The 16,661-nt window shown below is 43.2% G+C and overlaps 2 protein-coding genes across 2 annotated transcripts; both read right to left on the bottom strand.

Annotated features, from left to right (window-relative positions):
* Nucleotides 1-5,989: 5,989 nt before the first annotated feature.
* Nucleotides 5,990-8,037, bottom strand: LOC147442364 (uncharacterized). Its single transcript, XM_086528563.1, has 2 exons — nucleotides 7,541-8,037; nucleotides 5,990-6,809 (listed from the first exon to the last, which is right to left on the bottom strand). Exons 1-2 carry the CDS (start codon nucleotides 7,828-7,830, stop codon nucleotides 6,794-6,796), a joined length of 306 nt encoding a protein of 101 aa, XP_086384689.1. The 5' UTR covers nucleotides 7,831-8,037; the 3' UTR covers nucleotides 5,990-6,793.
* A 227-nt stretch (nucleotides 8,038-8,264) lies between these two features.
* Nucleotides 8,265-11,948, bottom strand: LOC147442363 (uncharacterized). The gene is made up of 4 exons (XM_086528562.1): nucleotides 9,535-11,948; nucleotides 9,210-9,455; nucleotides 8,966-9,117; nucleotides 8,265-8,795 (listed from the first exon to the last, which is right to left on the bottom strand). The coding sequence occupies exons 1-4, from the start codon at nucleotides 11,444-11,446 to the stop codon at nucleotides 8,346-8,348; spliced, it is 2,760 nt and encodes a 919-aa protein (XP_086384688.1). The 5' UTR covers nucleotides 11,447-11,948; the 3' UTR covers nucleotides 8,265-8,345.
* Between the last annotated feature and the right edge of the window lie 4,713 nt (nucleotides 11,949-16,661).

Here is a 16,661-nt window from a genome sequence, read left to right as displayed (position 1 = left end):
GAACAAAGCGCCCTATATGGGCTAGGCGAAGTCAATCCATTGCTGTCACAAGGTGGAGCGGGAGCTTGGAGCTCCGTGGTCTATGGGCTATGGTGATGGCGGCCATGGGCATTGCGTTGGCTGTGAAGGCGGCCCTGCCGGGCGTAAGCGGCGAAGTTTTGGCGGTAAACGGCGGCGGCGCAGGTGGCGCGCTCGCGCAGGAAAGGAGGAGCAGGAGGTGACGTGGCAAGGGAGCCCGGTACAGAGCAGTTCCCGCAACGGCCCGAAATTTTGAGGAAAAGGGAGGGGGCAATAGCGACATCGCTATTGCCTCCCCCCCTCGTGTAAGGGAAAGGTCCCACAGCATCGGGCAAGGATCATAGGGAGAACGAGAGAGAGAGTTCGAGGGCAGTCAAGTGGGCAAAGCCAAGCAAGACCAAGTGGTCGGACAAAGGGGAAGACCAAAGGAGCAGGGACAACTCCAAAGCAAGACCAAGTGAGCCAAAGAGCAAAAGGAGCTAGAGAGGAGTCAGATAGAGAAAAATGGGAGTCAAAGTCAAACATGTGGAGCAGTGCAAGGTTGGGGCCACAAAGGGTAAAAATTGAAGGATAAAAAATAAAAATAAAAGTCTAGGGGGCAATAGCGACATCGCTAATGCCCCCCCCCCCCCCCCCCCCCCCCCCCCCCAAGTGCAAAGAGTGAAGAAGAGGGAGATAGAGCAAGGCGGTGCCCCCTTTCCCAAAATTGCCAATTTAAGGTACCAAGTGGACGAATTAAATTATAAATTCCCAAATTAAAGGCCCCCCCTATAAAATTCAAAAATGGATCAAATTTGGGGCTTTTTTTTGGCCTTTTGAGGTGTCATTTGAAGCCTGCAAAGTGGAGTTCTCTAGCAAGCTAGCCCCTTTGTAACTTTTTCTTGAAAATGGCCATGGTGATGGCATTGCAAGCCGGTGTATATGTTTTCTGAAGTGCAATCAAGCCACAGTTGCCTCCCGTGCTGTTGTTTTCCCTTCCCCCCTTCTCTTTCTCCTGCTTTCATGTTTCTCCTCGGTGCCGGCTGTGTGGAAGTGTGTGCCCCTCCGGACCGACGGTTTTTTGAGTGAAAGAGTGAGATTGAATGTCTGTGTGAGTGTGTAAGGGTGGAGACAGGCAGTGGTAGTAGGTGTACCTTGTGTGGTGGTTTGTAGAGTGTGTGAGCAATGGCAATCGAGCAGGCGGTGGTCTGCTAGTGTGAGTTATGTGTTTGAAGGTGTTTTCTGAGAGGATAGGGGTGTTGTGAATACCCTGAGCTATAGAGAGGCCCTTCTATTTGTGCCGGGCGTGTTCTACCATTCCCCCTCTCCAACGTAAGGAGCCAAGAGGATCACTGCTTGTACACAAAGAGGTTGAACAATGGTTCTCTCATTATTGCCCCCTCACTTTTCCTCAAAATTTCGGGGTAATGCTCTAGTGCTACATTGTGACAGTTAGAGTGCGATTGCGTTAGCAAAGAACCCCGCGTCTCACTCCAAGTCAAAACACATAGAGATCAAGTATCATGTGGTACGGGATATTTTGGCTAGCAAACACATTGAGTTAGTCTCACACAGATGAAAACCTAATGGATGCTCTAACAAAGATCCTAGCCTCAGAGCGGTTCACATATTGCATAGAGATGATGAGCGTAGGGTGAAGCTACAGTCATTCTTTATGGTTTTGTACATTTGTACATAATAGCCCCTACATTCTTTAGCCACTTGGGCCATGTTGGCCTTCAAGTGGGAGATTGTTGGGTTTCAGGTCCGTGGGGCCGGCTATGGGCGACCGGCCACTTATTGTTTTGGTAATAGTGAACAATAAGGAGAATGAGAGGGATACTCTCACAAGCTCCACTAAACAAAGGGTCTATTGTTCTTCTTCCCCTTCCCCTTCTCCCCTTCCCCTTCTCTCCTTCCCTCTCTTGCACACTCTACCTCCGCTCCATCAGAGGAGGGCGTGAGGCTCTCGATGGTGGAGTTGCTTGATGCTTGATGGTCAAGGTTGCACACCACTGGAGCATTAAGTGCTACAACCTCATATTAGGTTGGTGGATGCATGTGTCAACCACCCTGCGTGCGTCGACAGCCGTCGAAAGGTCCTGGCATCCTTGCATGTACTTTTGGCCGCCATGTGGGGCATGACACTCACTGTTTGGCTAGTTGGCGCGATGACATTGGTAGGTGGTGCTACTGCTTGTGTCACTGCCATCATTGTATTGATGGTGGTGGTGCACGGAGTTTGGGTGGTAGGAGCAGATCAACAGAGGGGTTGTACGACAATGCCACCCCCTACCTGGTGGTTGGCTATGGTCAAACATCCGCATGGTTGTATACGTGCCGATGGAGGTGACTGCCACAGCCGGTCGTGACGCTTTTTGGGGGGGCACCATTTATGCTCAGCATAATATGGACAGGCATGCGTCTCTACATAGGTGCATGCATGTAGCATAGTGGTATGTGCAGCCCCTCCAGCTCCAGACGTCGCAGGTTTGACCTCAACATGTGCAAATCGTGTGTTGACCTTTTGGTCAAAGCCTTCTAGCCGATTGCTTTCGACTGGCAAACGTGAATGCTTGCTTTTCCACGAGGGCAAGCAGGCCAATATTTAACAAAACATTGGCAGTTCAACTCAAGAATTTTTTAGCATGATCTGGACGAGATACAACTGCAAGTTGATGGAAACACAGCATGACAATAATGCATGGATAATTAAACTACATGTTGCGACATAGGTGCAGGGCGTTGTCGCAGCATGGGACCTCCATCACTTGCGTCGACAGAGGGTACTACCATCCTGATGGGGTCGCTGTCGGACGTAGTAAGTTGTCCATGGGCCTCATGAGGACTTACAAGATCAAGGATGTATGCTAGCTACTCGATTACTGTAATAATGGATCATCAAATTTCCCTGCTTGTCAATCAGCACCCACAACCTCTCTTTTCCATTCTCAAACCATACCCTTCGGTTCTTGTAGCCCTTAGATTGTCTTGGGGTGAATCCCTATGGCGAGAGTGAGAAGAGAAAAAATAGTCCTCCGCTTTTCCTTGTTAAGTAATTCCCACTTCTTTTTCTTCTATTAACTTCCTAAAGACTTCTCTTGTTCAAATGAAGCACTCCTTGATGGAGAAATCTTGGGACTTCTTTCCTCCGACTCTAAACTCATTGTTTATAGACTCGAAATATTCCTACAGCATTAAATCTTCTCTAATTATTCTTCTTCTTTCCTTTGAATTCTAATTAGTCATGTCTATTACAATCCCCGCTTATACACAACCCCTAAGTCTACATGCTATCCTATTGTAATGGGTTGAAGTTTTGAAACTAGGATGATGCTATAATTACTAATCGAATTCTATCTTCTTCTTCATCATGCTCGAGAGTGCCTACGACTTGTTTGACTAATCAATACTCCCAAAAGTCATTGTGGTTTAGCTCCTACATAAAGTGGCCTTCTCTACAATCTCTAATCATAGTAAATTTGTTTAAACAAATCACATAATGATCAAAGTGATGTAATGAAATTTGAGAGATAAACACGCTTAGCTCTAGGATATGTTCGTCACGACTTTCATCAAGAGCGTTTTTTTGTCAGCTCTCATGTCATTGGCTACATACGGGAGCATGGAAGAACTGCATAATACATGGCATAAAACAATAGATCTGCATACCTGCTAGTCATACTTGCACATAATCCAAGCTATGTGTGATAAGAGAGAGACAGAGAGCGGCAGAGAGTAGGAGAACAGTGCAGATGCACCTCCTAGAGCAGAGTGCTACACTCGCATGGCAAGAGAGAAGAGAGGAGACGAGAGAAGAATAGACATAGACACTAGGTGCAATCTCCCCTTGTGCAAAAGTGAGCATTTTCCTCTTGTATGTATTTATTCATAGATTTTTTGAATGTTCAAAATGAATACACATTGGCCGGTCGGACATAAATGGCCATAGCTCATAAAAGAGCACTTTAATAATAACATATACATAATTGTGATGTACTTTCGCATTGCCCATAGCTCGATCATGTTTTTTCCACATGTCAGTTACTGTAAAATAGTTATATATCAATTTTCATTACAAAGGATGTCACCTATGTACCAAATGCCCCTTATTTTCCCATATGTACAAGATAATGTTTGTAAAATGTACCTTTCCCCCTTATATACCCAACCTCCCTTAAACTCACATGGTACCACACTATAACCCTTTGTGAATCACTTGAGAGTGCCTGAGTGCCATTGGAACATTGTTGTTTCCTTCTCACTCTCTTCACTTTCGAAGTTTTACTCGAGGTCGTAAATTTAATGATATAATCAAAGCACCCAATTTGACAATTCTCTGTCAGTACCAAAGCCGAAAATTGCAACCCTTTTCACCCTTCCTTTGTTGCTAGCCCTACAAACGCTGGGCAAATTTATAGTAACCCTTCTTAAGGATGAACACATTGCTGGATTGGCCCTGCCCTAAGGAACGACTTATTTTTGCAAAGTCTTCCTAGGGAAGGGAACCTCTCACAGCGCCCTGCAGAGATTAATCAAGCTAATGCTTGGACTTTGGACTTTGGACTTTTGGAGTTGTGTGGGACATAGAGCATGTGCCATGGACTTCGAGAGCCAGTATGGAATGTGATTTTGAAGGCTCAATTTTGGTTGAAGCATTCCCCTTAAAGGTTAAGGTATGCCAACCGTTTTTTATAGAGGGAATTTGCAACAGGTGGGTAGAGGGCGAACTTGAATCCACAAGCCGCCCAAGGGAGGGGAGCTTGCAGCTCATGGGAGAGTGTTGGGCGAGTCTGGAGCTTGCAACTACTGCCCTCATGGCCACAACTCGCAGAGCCCCGGCGGCTTGTGAGTCTAGAGTCTACCAATTGCCAAGGCCTTGCAAGTCTCAAGGCTCCTTCACGAATAACATCTCCTGCATTTTGTTATGTGTGGTTTTTGGATTCCAAGCTGAGGTCTAAGTATTGAATAAAATGTCATGATATTTCTATGCATGTGAAATTCTATATTGTGTTGGGACCGTGAAATTTGAAGAAGCATCCAAAGAAGTTACAAGGCATTGACAAGCTTCAACAACAGCTTCTCTTTCGTGACAGGTACAAACTCAAGGACATTTCAAGTTCCAAGTATATGCATGTGCCACTTACTGCTTCACTTGTTGAAGGTATACCTTGCAAGTTGTAGCTCGCTTTTGATGAAATGATTTCTAGTACTACTACGCAACGTTTTCAAAATGCACCCTTGCTCATTGTACTTCAGAGTACAAGTTACAATTGTTTGACAATGCATGTTTTTGGTTGGTTAGAATGCACTCATAACAAAACTTGATTTTGGTAAAGATCTAATGGGAAGGATTGGAAAAATTTTGCCCTTCATTTTGAAAATCAAAACCCTTCCCAGGGGACACGCACTCTTGAAAATTTCCCTTCCGTAGGATGGTTAAGGGCGCCCTGCAATTTTTAGGCCTGATCCATACCATCTTGCTATGCAAACATACCACAAATCATTAAATACGCAATCTTGCTAGGCATGTCTTCTAAGGCACCTTGGAGTAGACATGATTAGAATCATAATAACTTGCACCTCTTAAATCAATGAAGAATCACTTCAATATCCAAAGAAATGCATATCAAAACTCTGTATTTATAACAGATTACATTGCATTGGTGTCGACCATCATGGACTCTACAAAGTTTTTCTCTGCATTCATTTGTAAAGCAAGAGCAATGTAGGCTCCACTAGACTTGTTGAAGAGTTGTATGGAAGCTCTTCTAGACTAGAATTGGGACACGCAAATTTCTCTATGGAGTACACAACTTGGACTTCCATTGGGGGGGCACCCTTGAGATCTATTCAAGAACAATTCCCATAATGTTTTTTATTTGTTTTTAAAAGATACTTGTAAGATTGCAGACAGTTACTTTTGCGGCATAGCAATTTGTTGAAGATTAAAGAAGCTTTCATAAATTCAATAATACATAGAGAAAACCAATTGGATCTAAGAAAGCCCACTATATTGTTCTTAATTTGTTTTTGAAGGACACATGTAAGATTGCAAATAGAGTTACAATTACTTTGAAGCATAGCAGTTTGTTGAGCTTGTTGACACTGTATGATTGAAGGTTAAAGAAGCTTTCATAAGTTGAATAATGCATAGAGAGAACCAATTGGATCTAAGAAAGCCCATTGCAAGATGAAAGGAAAGAGACTGTGGCATTGCCTTTTGCTCACACACACACACACACAGAGAGAGAGAGAGAGAGAGAGAGAGGTCTCTAGCTATTTTTTTCCACCCACAAGGCAAGGTATGAGAGAAGCATGCCCTTTTCGCATGGGCTCAAAAAGACCTCTGCATCAACACTCCCTCTCTCTTGAAAGGAAACGAAATCTAATTAAAGTGTGCGCAACTCAGTTATGGTTGCAAACGTATGGTTTTGGGAATGTTACCAAGTAGTATTTTGCAGAGATAGGGCCCTGCTGTTGATTTCCCTCCTCAATATTGAAACAATCATGAGCCCAAAGAATGATTTCTTCCTTAGCAGGTCTTTTGCTCAACATGAAATCAGACCCATGTTTCTGTGTCGTAGTTGGGTTTGAGCCACTATTGATACTCGAGGGGCACTACCCCAGTACCGCAGTGGAGGCTAATGCTCCCTCTACAAAGATTTACAAGAAATATGCAAAGAGAGGTTGTTTGTGAGATCCTGATGAGAAAGGGTATACTCCATATCAAATTCGAGGAGAACAGCCATAATCTTTGCTCATCATCAAGAGATGTGCACCGTCACTTGAAAGCTCAGAAATGGACAATCCTGTCAATACATAGAAAGAGCAAACTATGAGTTGCAAATAACGCAGTCGTTCGTGAGCTTATAGTGAGAAAAGATGTCAAATTACAAATGGTTCGCACCATCACTTCAACCCAGAAACAGGCGAACTTGTAAATAAAGATAACAGTGCAAATTTTGAGCAGCCAATTGACACCCAAACCCTAGTTTCGCCAAACCATCCAGTAAAAATCTCCCATCTAGTCTTCAGGGAAAGTACATTCGTGTTTCCATTAGGACTGTGGAGGTTTTTCACATTAGTTTTGCACTCACTACAAGTGCAATGAACAGGCATACATGTACTACCAGCTCGTACGACAAGCCATATTCAATAATCAATAAACTGATACCTGTGCAATAACAATAGCTAGGCTTATCATTCTTTATAAACACACCAACCAGAGAATTACATTTTGGATGTTTGTTTTACATCTGACAGCAAACACAGAAGTCCATTTAGCGCCATCTACACTTCAGCTGCCAGATGGGTACGTGACTCAAGACGAGTGGGCATACAAGTCATACAATTTATCACATCATCACACAACTGAATAAAAAAATATTGTGCTGGCCACACTTATGATTCACCATGTCCCTTCCAACACCAGAATTAACACATAAATTAACCTTCAAATCCAAAAACAAGCAAGCAAGCCAGCCTGCAGTTCTAAAAGAAAGCAAAATGGAAGTACTGAAAATAAACAACTTTGCTATACCCCAAGAGAAAACCCGGCTTCCTGCACAGCGAAGGACTTGCTGCATCAGGTATGTCAAGACAGCACCTTGCAGTGATACTAACTACACTTGCTGAACCCCATGCTCCATGATAAGCAAAAATGCCAAGTACTTGAATTTCCAGCCTAACCTGGAATGGATTTGGATGCACTTTAGCAGCACATGCCCCATCTCTTGAGAATATCACTGAATCTCGCACCGCATGAAAAAAGATCAGCTCGAAGTAGAGAATTAAACAAAACAACCCAACCAAGCAAATTAAAAACTTCATATAAACTACACAACCCTACTTTCTATTTAAATTAAAAACTTCAGATAAACTAAGCAGCCCCAACTCCAAACATTACATATGAGTTTCATATATAAATCAAAAACTTTATTACTACTATATGTAAACATAAATTAAAAACTTGAAATAAACTAAACAACCCAACTCCAGGCATTGATTACGTCAGGTTGTCAACTAGCAGTGGGCCTATCCTGAATGGAGACATCTCATTCAAAACAATTAACAAATTCTAAATACTTAGTTTATATGTGCTTGCACAATGACCAGAAGAGGCTCACAATCATTTTCTCGTGAAACGGAATGACAGCAATGCAGAGCTCCACAATCAATTCAGAAGATCACTAAAATCCAAGCTCTTGTTACTACCAGAATTTTGACTCGAGATGCTACAATACATCACCATGAAAGACACACACTCAATCCAGAAGATCAAAGCTCCTGTTACTACCAGAATTTTGACTCGAGTTGCTACAATACATCACCATGAAAGAGGCACACTACGCCCTTCCTACCAGCCTACCTCTGACAGGCTGCTGAACTTTATTTTTAGCAGCTGCAAGCTTCTCTGCAACCTGCTCATCTGTAAGAGGTAAGTAGTAAATATGAGGTTTTGCCTTGGTCTTTCTAAACAAATCATCTAGCGTAGGAGCAGGAGGCTCCGGCTCTTTTATGGGAGCCAGTGGCATGAATTGCCTTTCCCTCAAGGCAGGAGCAGACACCAAAGCATTTGAATGACCATGCTGAGCTCCCATCGGAGGAGGAAGATTCGGAAAACCCCGAGGTGTAGTTGACGCAGGGGCATTCATCTTCTCAAACGTACCATCTGACCTTATCTTCACTTCACTCGCATCCACAAAATCTGCTACCAGAAGATTACCGAAAGAAGGCGGCCATTGTCGATCATATAATCCGTTCCGGGCAGCTACCGCTTCGTCCACCTTGGAATACTGCAATACGCATGAAGGTCAGCAAATCTTTGCCCTCTTAATTTTTCAAAAAGAACACGTAACGCCCCCTAAACCTCAAGCCAACATTCACATGACAGGTGGCAACAATAGCTCCTGATAGAACTATAAAACTTTCGGGATTTGAGTTGATTTCATTTTGCCAAACATACCGTGACATAACAATGTGTCTTTATCTGATCCATCCAAAAATCAACACACTCGCCGAATTTTGCAAGTAGGTCTTTTACCGCCTTCAGGGTGAAAGGGCGCACAAATCTTTCGATTTTGAGAGAGGCTGAGGGGGGGCTTGCTGAGGGAGGAACTGTTCACAAGAGAAGCCATATCTTACTCACGTAAATCAAATTACTGGCAATTGCAAACACATTCCAAAATTAGCAGATTAAGGAATCAAACCAGCTCTCTTGTCTCCATTGGCTTCAAAACCTGACTTTGCTGCGGGTGGTACTAGCCTTACTGGTCCTGACAGTTTTGGGGTAAGCTTTGGAGGTGCAGCAGTAAAGTCCTCTCTTTTCACCTCCGGCGACACAATTTCATTTACAGTCCCACTAGTCAAAGGCTTGGTAACTTCTATCATTGGTTGATTTCCAGAATTCCAGCGCCTCACCCTCTTAGCAGGCTCTTGCTGTTTAGCATCCCTGTCTGCAAAACCAAGGATGGTGAGGAACACCACATGAAGTTACAAACCAAAAAATGATAATGAAGTAGAATAATGACACACCATCATCTTTTCGTTTTAGAGCAGCACGTACATCGGTTCCCTCTTCAGGCTTGGGAACTGTTTCCTTTATGTCTTTTCTCCCCTCTTCTTTAAAGTGCCGGCCTGATCTACCTTCAAACCTTCCTCTCTCTTCAAAGGTCCTGGCAGCACTGTGCCTTGGACGGTCAGATTCATAATCCCTTGGTCGAAATCTCTCAGAAGTCCTTCCATTTCTGGGTGACTCCTCTTTCGTATCCTGCTGCTCCAGTTTTACATTTTCCACCGGGACTGCTCTCCTTGATACTCGTGATTCTGTTTCTTTAGGTTCAGACTTCACACTCGATGTTTTTTCATCTACTGCCCTGCTTCCGGAAACTTCATTGAGATTCCCAGTGTCTACCATATCAGCATTATCAATATCCTCAGCTTTTATCTCTGCTGGAGGTTCAAGAGCCTCCACTACAGCTGTGGGAGGCTTTGATTCGGAAACCTCCTGGTTAGCAGACAAATCTTCGTGAGCCTCAGACATCTCAATATCTTTAGACTCTTCTTGAGCACCCGAGTCGGACTGCGCTAAAATGCGTTGCGTTTCTTCACGCACCGGCAATTCTAGCTCCTCAAGAGCTTCAACCACGGGCACTTCTGGTGCTGCACCTATTGCCTCGACAGATTCACCTCCCTCTTGCATGGGCTCTTCTGGTGCTGCACCTATTGCCTCCACAGATTCACCTCCGTCTTGCATGGGCGCTTCTGGTAGAGCACCTATTGTCTCAAGAGATTCCCCTCCCTCTAGCAATCCACCTTTCTTTGTATCCTCTTCCACAAGCTCTTCCTTTGCCTTTTCAGATATTCCAATCTTAAGAGCACCATCGTCTGGTTCCTTCACAGATTCCTGTACAGACGGAACAACATTCACACTAGTCAAGTTATTCCTCTCAAAACCCTCAACATCCTGCATAGGGCTATCACTTGTATTTACTACAGTGTCCACTGCTGGCACACTGGCGTCAGCTGCATTCAAAATATCATCTGAAACTGATGCGCTAGGAGCATCTTTATCACCTTCGGTCAGGATAACCACATCGGTACCGCTTGCAACCTCTGCACCATTGGATTCTTGTGCGGAGACAGCACTCTCATCAGCTACAATCTCATTCTCATCTGGTTTAGACAGAGCACCATCAGCAGCAGGTTCGACCACTACAGTGTTGTCTGTGCTTCCAACTTCTTGGCCGACGATGTTGCTATCAAAGACACCACCCTCCCCCTCCCCCTCCCCTAAAGGATTTTGCACTGCAACATCATGGCCCGCGATTTCTGGCACTGCGCTATCAGCTTCACTAGTTTGATTGTTGCCAGAGTCTAGAATAACTGTCTCACTCTCGCTCCTTTGATTTCCAGAGGCCGCCACATTCTCAACAACTTTCTTATCAACCTCTGGCACAGGATTCCCTGTAGTCGCTAAGTTGTCCGTCTCTGGCATAGCTTTGTCATGTCCAGTATTCTCAGGCAGAGAACTGTCTCCAATTATAGATGCATCATCCTTCCTTTCCTCCACTCTGCCTACATCCTTGCAAGGCTCCATAAGCACAGGACTTGCATCCGATGCTCCCACATAAGGTGATGCATTGTTCACAATGAGTGGGGTGTCCTGAGTGTTCTCTATATCATTAAGGTAAGACATGCCATCATCCTCTTGGGATGTCTCTTCAGTATTGTCATATTGAGGGGCGGCGCTGAAATAACCACCTTGTGATTCTTTATCCCCCACAAAACCTGTCTGCTCCTTTCGGACTGCTTCATCCAATCTCTCAAACAGATCTTTCTTGACACCTTTGAGACTAAGGCCCCTTTTTCTCAACTCATCTCTGAGCTCAGCAACCTTGAGCTGCTCAAGGGGTCTGTTCCCTGGTGAAGGGGATGGATTCGACATGGGCGAACTATACCAGCCAACTTGCTTTCAGCAGAGGAAACCTGAGATACACCAAAGACAGATAAGATGGACAAAGGGAAACCATGCAACTATGCGTGCAAGCAATGCAGCAATCCACAGACGGATGAAGAGCCCCTGCAAAAATACAACCAAAGAAAAACAAGAAAGAGGAGGGAACCCAAAAGGCAAAAACGCAGAAGTCCTTCTAGGGGAGAAGAACAAGACAAAGCGCAGGATAGGCAGGGCCTTGATTATGCTTCGCAAAAAGAAATTAGTATCCCCCTTGTAGCCAGCAGAAAAGATTTGCTGAGGCGCAAAATGCCCTGCGGAAATGGCATCTGCGAAATATCTGCAGTTCCTGTCTTCTGCGCTACCGGCGAGCTATCGTTTCGCAGACTGTTCTATGAGCGAGAGGCTTGCCCATGTAAACCTGTGACGAGGGTTTTCTACACGCAGACGACGAAACTAGGGCTCGGCAAGACAATATAAAGAAGCAACGTCTTGCCAACCACGGCTAGTGTGAAGAGGACGTCTAAGGGCCAAAAACCAAAGAAATTTGTTGATGGTTAAATATCGATGTGTTGTTGCAAGTGAGAGACAATTTGTTGGCTCTGCGGTTAAGGCAGAGCAGGGCCTATGGGGAGGAATTTTGCTACCATGGCCATAGGGGCTTTGGCCAATCAAGATTTGGCATGTGAGGGTGTTTTTTTGTGTGGCCTACATGCATTCAATTTACTAATTATGGGGTCAACGGGTTGGAATTTGGGCGTGTGAATGAGATTCAGATGTTCTTGAAGCTGCACAAGATTCTCCTTTTGGATGATGATGTTAAGGATTTGTCACCCCTTCTTAGAGATGAACATGGAAGGCAATGTCAATGCTGCTAGGAGACCTTCATAGAATACTATAATCACTACAAGCATAATTTTGACCCCGAAACTTGTGCTTGGACATATTGTATGAATTTGTTTTGTTTGGACTTGTGGAGGAAGGAGAAGTGTGATGAGGAGTGCCACTACTAGTAGCAGAATAAGGTGAGTTAACATGTCGCTCTGCTCTTTCAAACTCTTTGGGTTTTAACTACTTGTGTGTATAGATTGTATTTTTTTGTGAATCTCACTATCTCACTATGTATCTCGAAAACTACCATAAGAAAGGACTTAAAAAAAGTATGTTAATGAAAGGGCTTACTAGTGGCTTTTTTGCATAATGAAAATCAAGTTGTGAAAACTTGGCAGCCTTTTGCCTAGACTCATAACTTTTTAGAAAAGGAAAAAAAAATTGGACAAGTCCTGGCATGTGCTTGGGCTTGGTTACAAATGTTGGTGCCGATAAGATCAAGAAAGCAAGAATAATCCATTATAGTGGTAATGTGAAGCCTTGGCTTGATGTTACACTGAACTGGTATAGGAATTATTGAACAAAATATGTGGATTATGGCATGGTCTTCATCCAGATATGTAATGTCACTGAACCCAACCTTGAACCAAGTTCATGGCCAAAATATCATCCACTTTAGACCTTTGTTGCGGTCAAGTATATATATATAGCATGTTCATACGCATGTTTTTTCGTTTGGACATGTCTACCAAATACTATCCTCAAGCCAAGTAGATATCAAGGTATAATGTTTGGGCCCAGAGATTGAAGGAAGGGCTGTGTTCCTGCTACTTCTCAACCACCAAGAGATGTGCAAGAGCCAAGCTCAGGAATAAGCTTTAGACATTACGACAAAGCTAAGTCAAAATGGTTTTGCCCTTTCTTGGGAGGAGCATGGTTACAGCTTATGTACCATTACAGGGTGAAACAGTTGTGGCTTTTAAATGGTGAACATGATATGGTATTGTAGCCATCTCTTTTCAAGATCTATTATTTTTGAATATTTTCCACCTTTTTAAATGAGAGCTCTAAGACTGTCACTTTGTTTTCAAGTGAAGCATGAAGCACATTTTGCTTTCATTATTTTTAAATCCCCAAATTATTAATAATTGCTAGTCACTCTTCAAATATTCCTTGTTCTCTTAATGTGCTCAAGGTTCAGAAAAAATCATTTCCCCAACCATATCCTTCCTCTATATGATTTTCCCAAGATGAAATTCAAACAAATTGAGCTAATTTTTAATATTTTTACACTCATTCTTGTTAAATCTAGGTGGGATTTTTCCTTTTTCTCTTGCTCTAAACTAGCATTTTTAGCTCTTAAAAATTGGCAGTTTTGTAGTGAGACGCGCTTTTCCTAAACCTTGGATGTGCTTGAGCACATGCTTAAACCAAGTTTCTGGCTAGTCGGTGAAAACCTATACATTCATTTGCACATTAAGTTTTTACATAAGAGATCAAATTTGAGTCTGATAGTTATCAAATCTGCTGATAATTGATGGCTTAGAGACTCGAGGCCACTCTTGGCAATGAGTGGAAAATTAATTACTCGTGGCTATGAGTTGTGAAATTTGTATAACACATTGTATTCAAGCTATAGAACACAACTGAAAGCAAAGAACACGTGGTTGGATTGTAAATGAATCAAAAGTTTCTTGTATACATAAAAAGTCTAGGCTAGTATTTAATCCTTTGGCTTCCATTCTTAAATGGTAAAGAGATTTATCTGCAATCAAGCTTATTGTTAAAGCTCTTTATATGGCTTTTGTGATTTGATTATTCTTGGAGTATGTTGTAGCCCTTCTAGTTGTGATTAGGGCAATAGAGTGGTGGTTATTTTCATTTGTTTTACCACGTGCAATTGAGAGAATATGTACAATTGAGTGTACCTTGCAAGTAGGTCCTCTAGTTGTGATAAGGGCAATAGATTGGTGGTTATCTTCATTTGTTTTACCACGTGCAATTGAAAGAATATGTACAATTAAGTGCGTACCTTGTGTAAGGTATGAGCTTTGTCCTAGAGTCACTATAGCGTGAGTGAATGAGAGAAGAGGAGGAATCATCCCACATGTAGGTGTAAGGCTGTAGAGCTCCTTAAAGCTCCTTTCATGAATAAACCATTCTAAGATTGCATTACATGTCTCTTGTCTTGGTGAGCTTGTGATGGGTTAGCAAACTACTCAAGATCGTGTTTATGAGTCCAAGTTAATCTATCCTGGAACCTAATTCGCTTGAGTAACAATCTAGCCTACACACACTAACTTGTGTTCATTATGTTTGTCTTTCACCCACCTTAGCTAGCATGATCCCATTCCCATCAAGTGATATCAAAGCTATGGTATACTATAGCTAGGTTTATTTTCTATGCATTTGTGTGCTAGTGTGATTAGCATCTCCATTAGGTTTCTCTTCTCTTTAATCAATTAATGATTAAGCTATTGGTAGTAATTAGCATCTCTTAATCATTTCTCTATGCTAGGTCCCATTCACATTTTCCCTCTTGCTAATCACGATTGTTAATTAAACTTCCTTGCATTGCAAATTAGGTTGCACTAATCTCTTTTGGAGGTTTAATAACGATGGGATACGTACCCTCATTGAGGACGTGTCACTACTCTTGTTAGTAGACTAACAAAAAAGGGTTAGTGTTAGTATTCATAATCCCCTTTGCTTAGTGTAAACCTCCTCCGCTCAAGCTCTTAGTAGAGCACTCAAGCTCCAAATTTGGGCATTAATAGCTTGCTAATCACCCACCCGATTTAGGTGTGTGTGCCTTTGTGAAAGCCAATCGTATACCCAGCTTAAGTACACTATCTTTAAGTGGCTTCTACAACAAGGGCGCGTGGCCACTTGGCTAGTTCCTTGAAATAGGTCGTTGACCTCAAGAACGTGCTTGGTTCAAGCCGTGATTTTCGCCCAGTGTATTTGTGCTTTGATCACAAGCACAACAAATGGCTTTAAAATCCTTGTGCGGCAGCCCAGGAATCGAACTCAAGCGTGCCCCTTGAAAGGCTCAAGCCTTACCAACAAGGCTATGAGCTCTGCTTGCCTATGAAGCAGATAGTTGCGCCCAGCCATAACCTACAAATAACAAATTCATTGCAAACAAAAACCTCGTTTGCTATAGTCGATAGCCCGCATCTTGCTCTTGGCTCCATTCCCGACCTTGGCCCAGCTCCTATTGGTGGACAATTGCAACCCTTGCCTTGAAATCTGCCCGAGTGACCAAATTTTTGCTCTCGGCAATGAACATAAGCCCTACTCGCTATCTATCCCAACTCTCCAAGGGGGCGTTCGCGCCTTGCTGCATCGGGGTAACAAACTGTCTCATCAAGGGTCGGTTCCCATTGTTGTATTGAGTCAAGCTCTCAGCCTCTCCTCGTCTTTAGAGGAGATTCACATAAAGGGACAAGGCAAGTCTTTTACAAGTGTTAAAGAGCAGTTCAAAGTCTTCATCAAGCTTCAAGGGCTTCTCCAAGGCAAATCATTGTGGTGGAAGACGAAGTGCAATTTTGGATACATGATCTCCAAGAAATTGCCACTCCAACGAATAAGAAAATGTAGCCAGATGTGGATCATCTAGTGTCAACACAACTCGCATAATCCGAATCATTGTATCCAACTATGGATGCATCATTGTTCCCAAAGCGTAAGCACTTGCTAGTTGAGCCCTTGACGTATCTCATATAAGACCTAGGGTAACTGAACCTGGGATCCTCCTCCCTACCGCCCCTTATATAGGCTAGCTCCTAGCACTTGCCCTAAGCGGATCCCCAGTCCGCACTGGTCCAGCCGACCCTTGGCCTAGGTCCCTGACCCCCTAGGTTGGGCCTTGCCCCGTAGGACCCTTGTCCTGACATTACTCCCCCCTTAAGGAAGAGTTTTCGTCCTCAAAAACACAAGTAGTAATATCTTCTTAAGAATACTGATGTTCTCTTTATTGACGTCCCATAAATGAGCCAGTTGTCTGTATGACTGATAATTGGTGCAGTGAGGAGGTTCAATGAAAGCAAGAGCAATATCTTGATTTTCAACATTGTTGTCCGTTTGCAACCACTTGGGTCTAGATGGTAACTCCATTTATAACTCACTTGAGTACTGTAAAGGAGAAACCATAACGAAGAGTTGCCCAAAGGCATAACCAGTGTTCAGATCTTTTGAAGGTACTGGAATAATTCAAGGAAACCTTGGTGCAACTGTCCCTGAAGTTGAGAGCCAGATTTCCAACTTGCGTGAGTACCTTAAAAAGCTTCATAAGCAACAACCTGAGGAAGAAGTATAGTAGGGTGTGTCCTTATGGCAGACTTTTGAACATATTGGAACACATAGAACTACA

The sequence above is a fragment of the Adiantum capillus-veneris genome, chromosome 14 (genome assembly GCF_014529385.1).
Source record: "Adiantum capillus-veneris isolate H3 chromosome 14, ASM1452938v2, whole genome shotgun sequence".
Taxonomy (NCBI): Eukaryota; Viridiplantae; Streptophyta; class Polypodiopsida; order Polypodiales; family Pteridaceae; genus Adiantum; species Adiantum capillus-veneris.
The sequence above is the reverse complement of the archived record's forward strand: the minus strand, read 5'-3'. Positions and strand labels throughout refer to the sequence as shown.

Bases quoted from the DNA above. Each gene is read 5' to 3' on its own strand.
- LOC147442364 (XM_086528563.1), bottom strand. From the start codon at position 7,830: ATGAAGTTTTTAATTTGCTTGGTTGGGTTGTTTTGTTTAATTCTCTAC.
- LOC147442363 (XM_086528562.1), bottom strand. From the start codon at position 11,446: ATGTCGAATCCATCCCCTTCACCAGGGAACAGACCCCTTGAGCAGCTC. The intron at 9,456-9,534 runs GTGTGTCATTAT...TTGGTTTTGCAG, and splicing joins TCTAAAACGAAAAGATGATG to ACAGGGATGCTAAACAGCAA. The intron at 8,796-8,965 runs GTATGTTTGGCA...TGCGTATTGCAG, and splicing joins AGACACATTGTTATGTCACG to TATTCCAAGGTGGACGAAGC.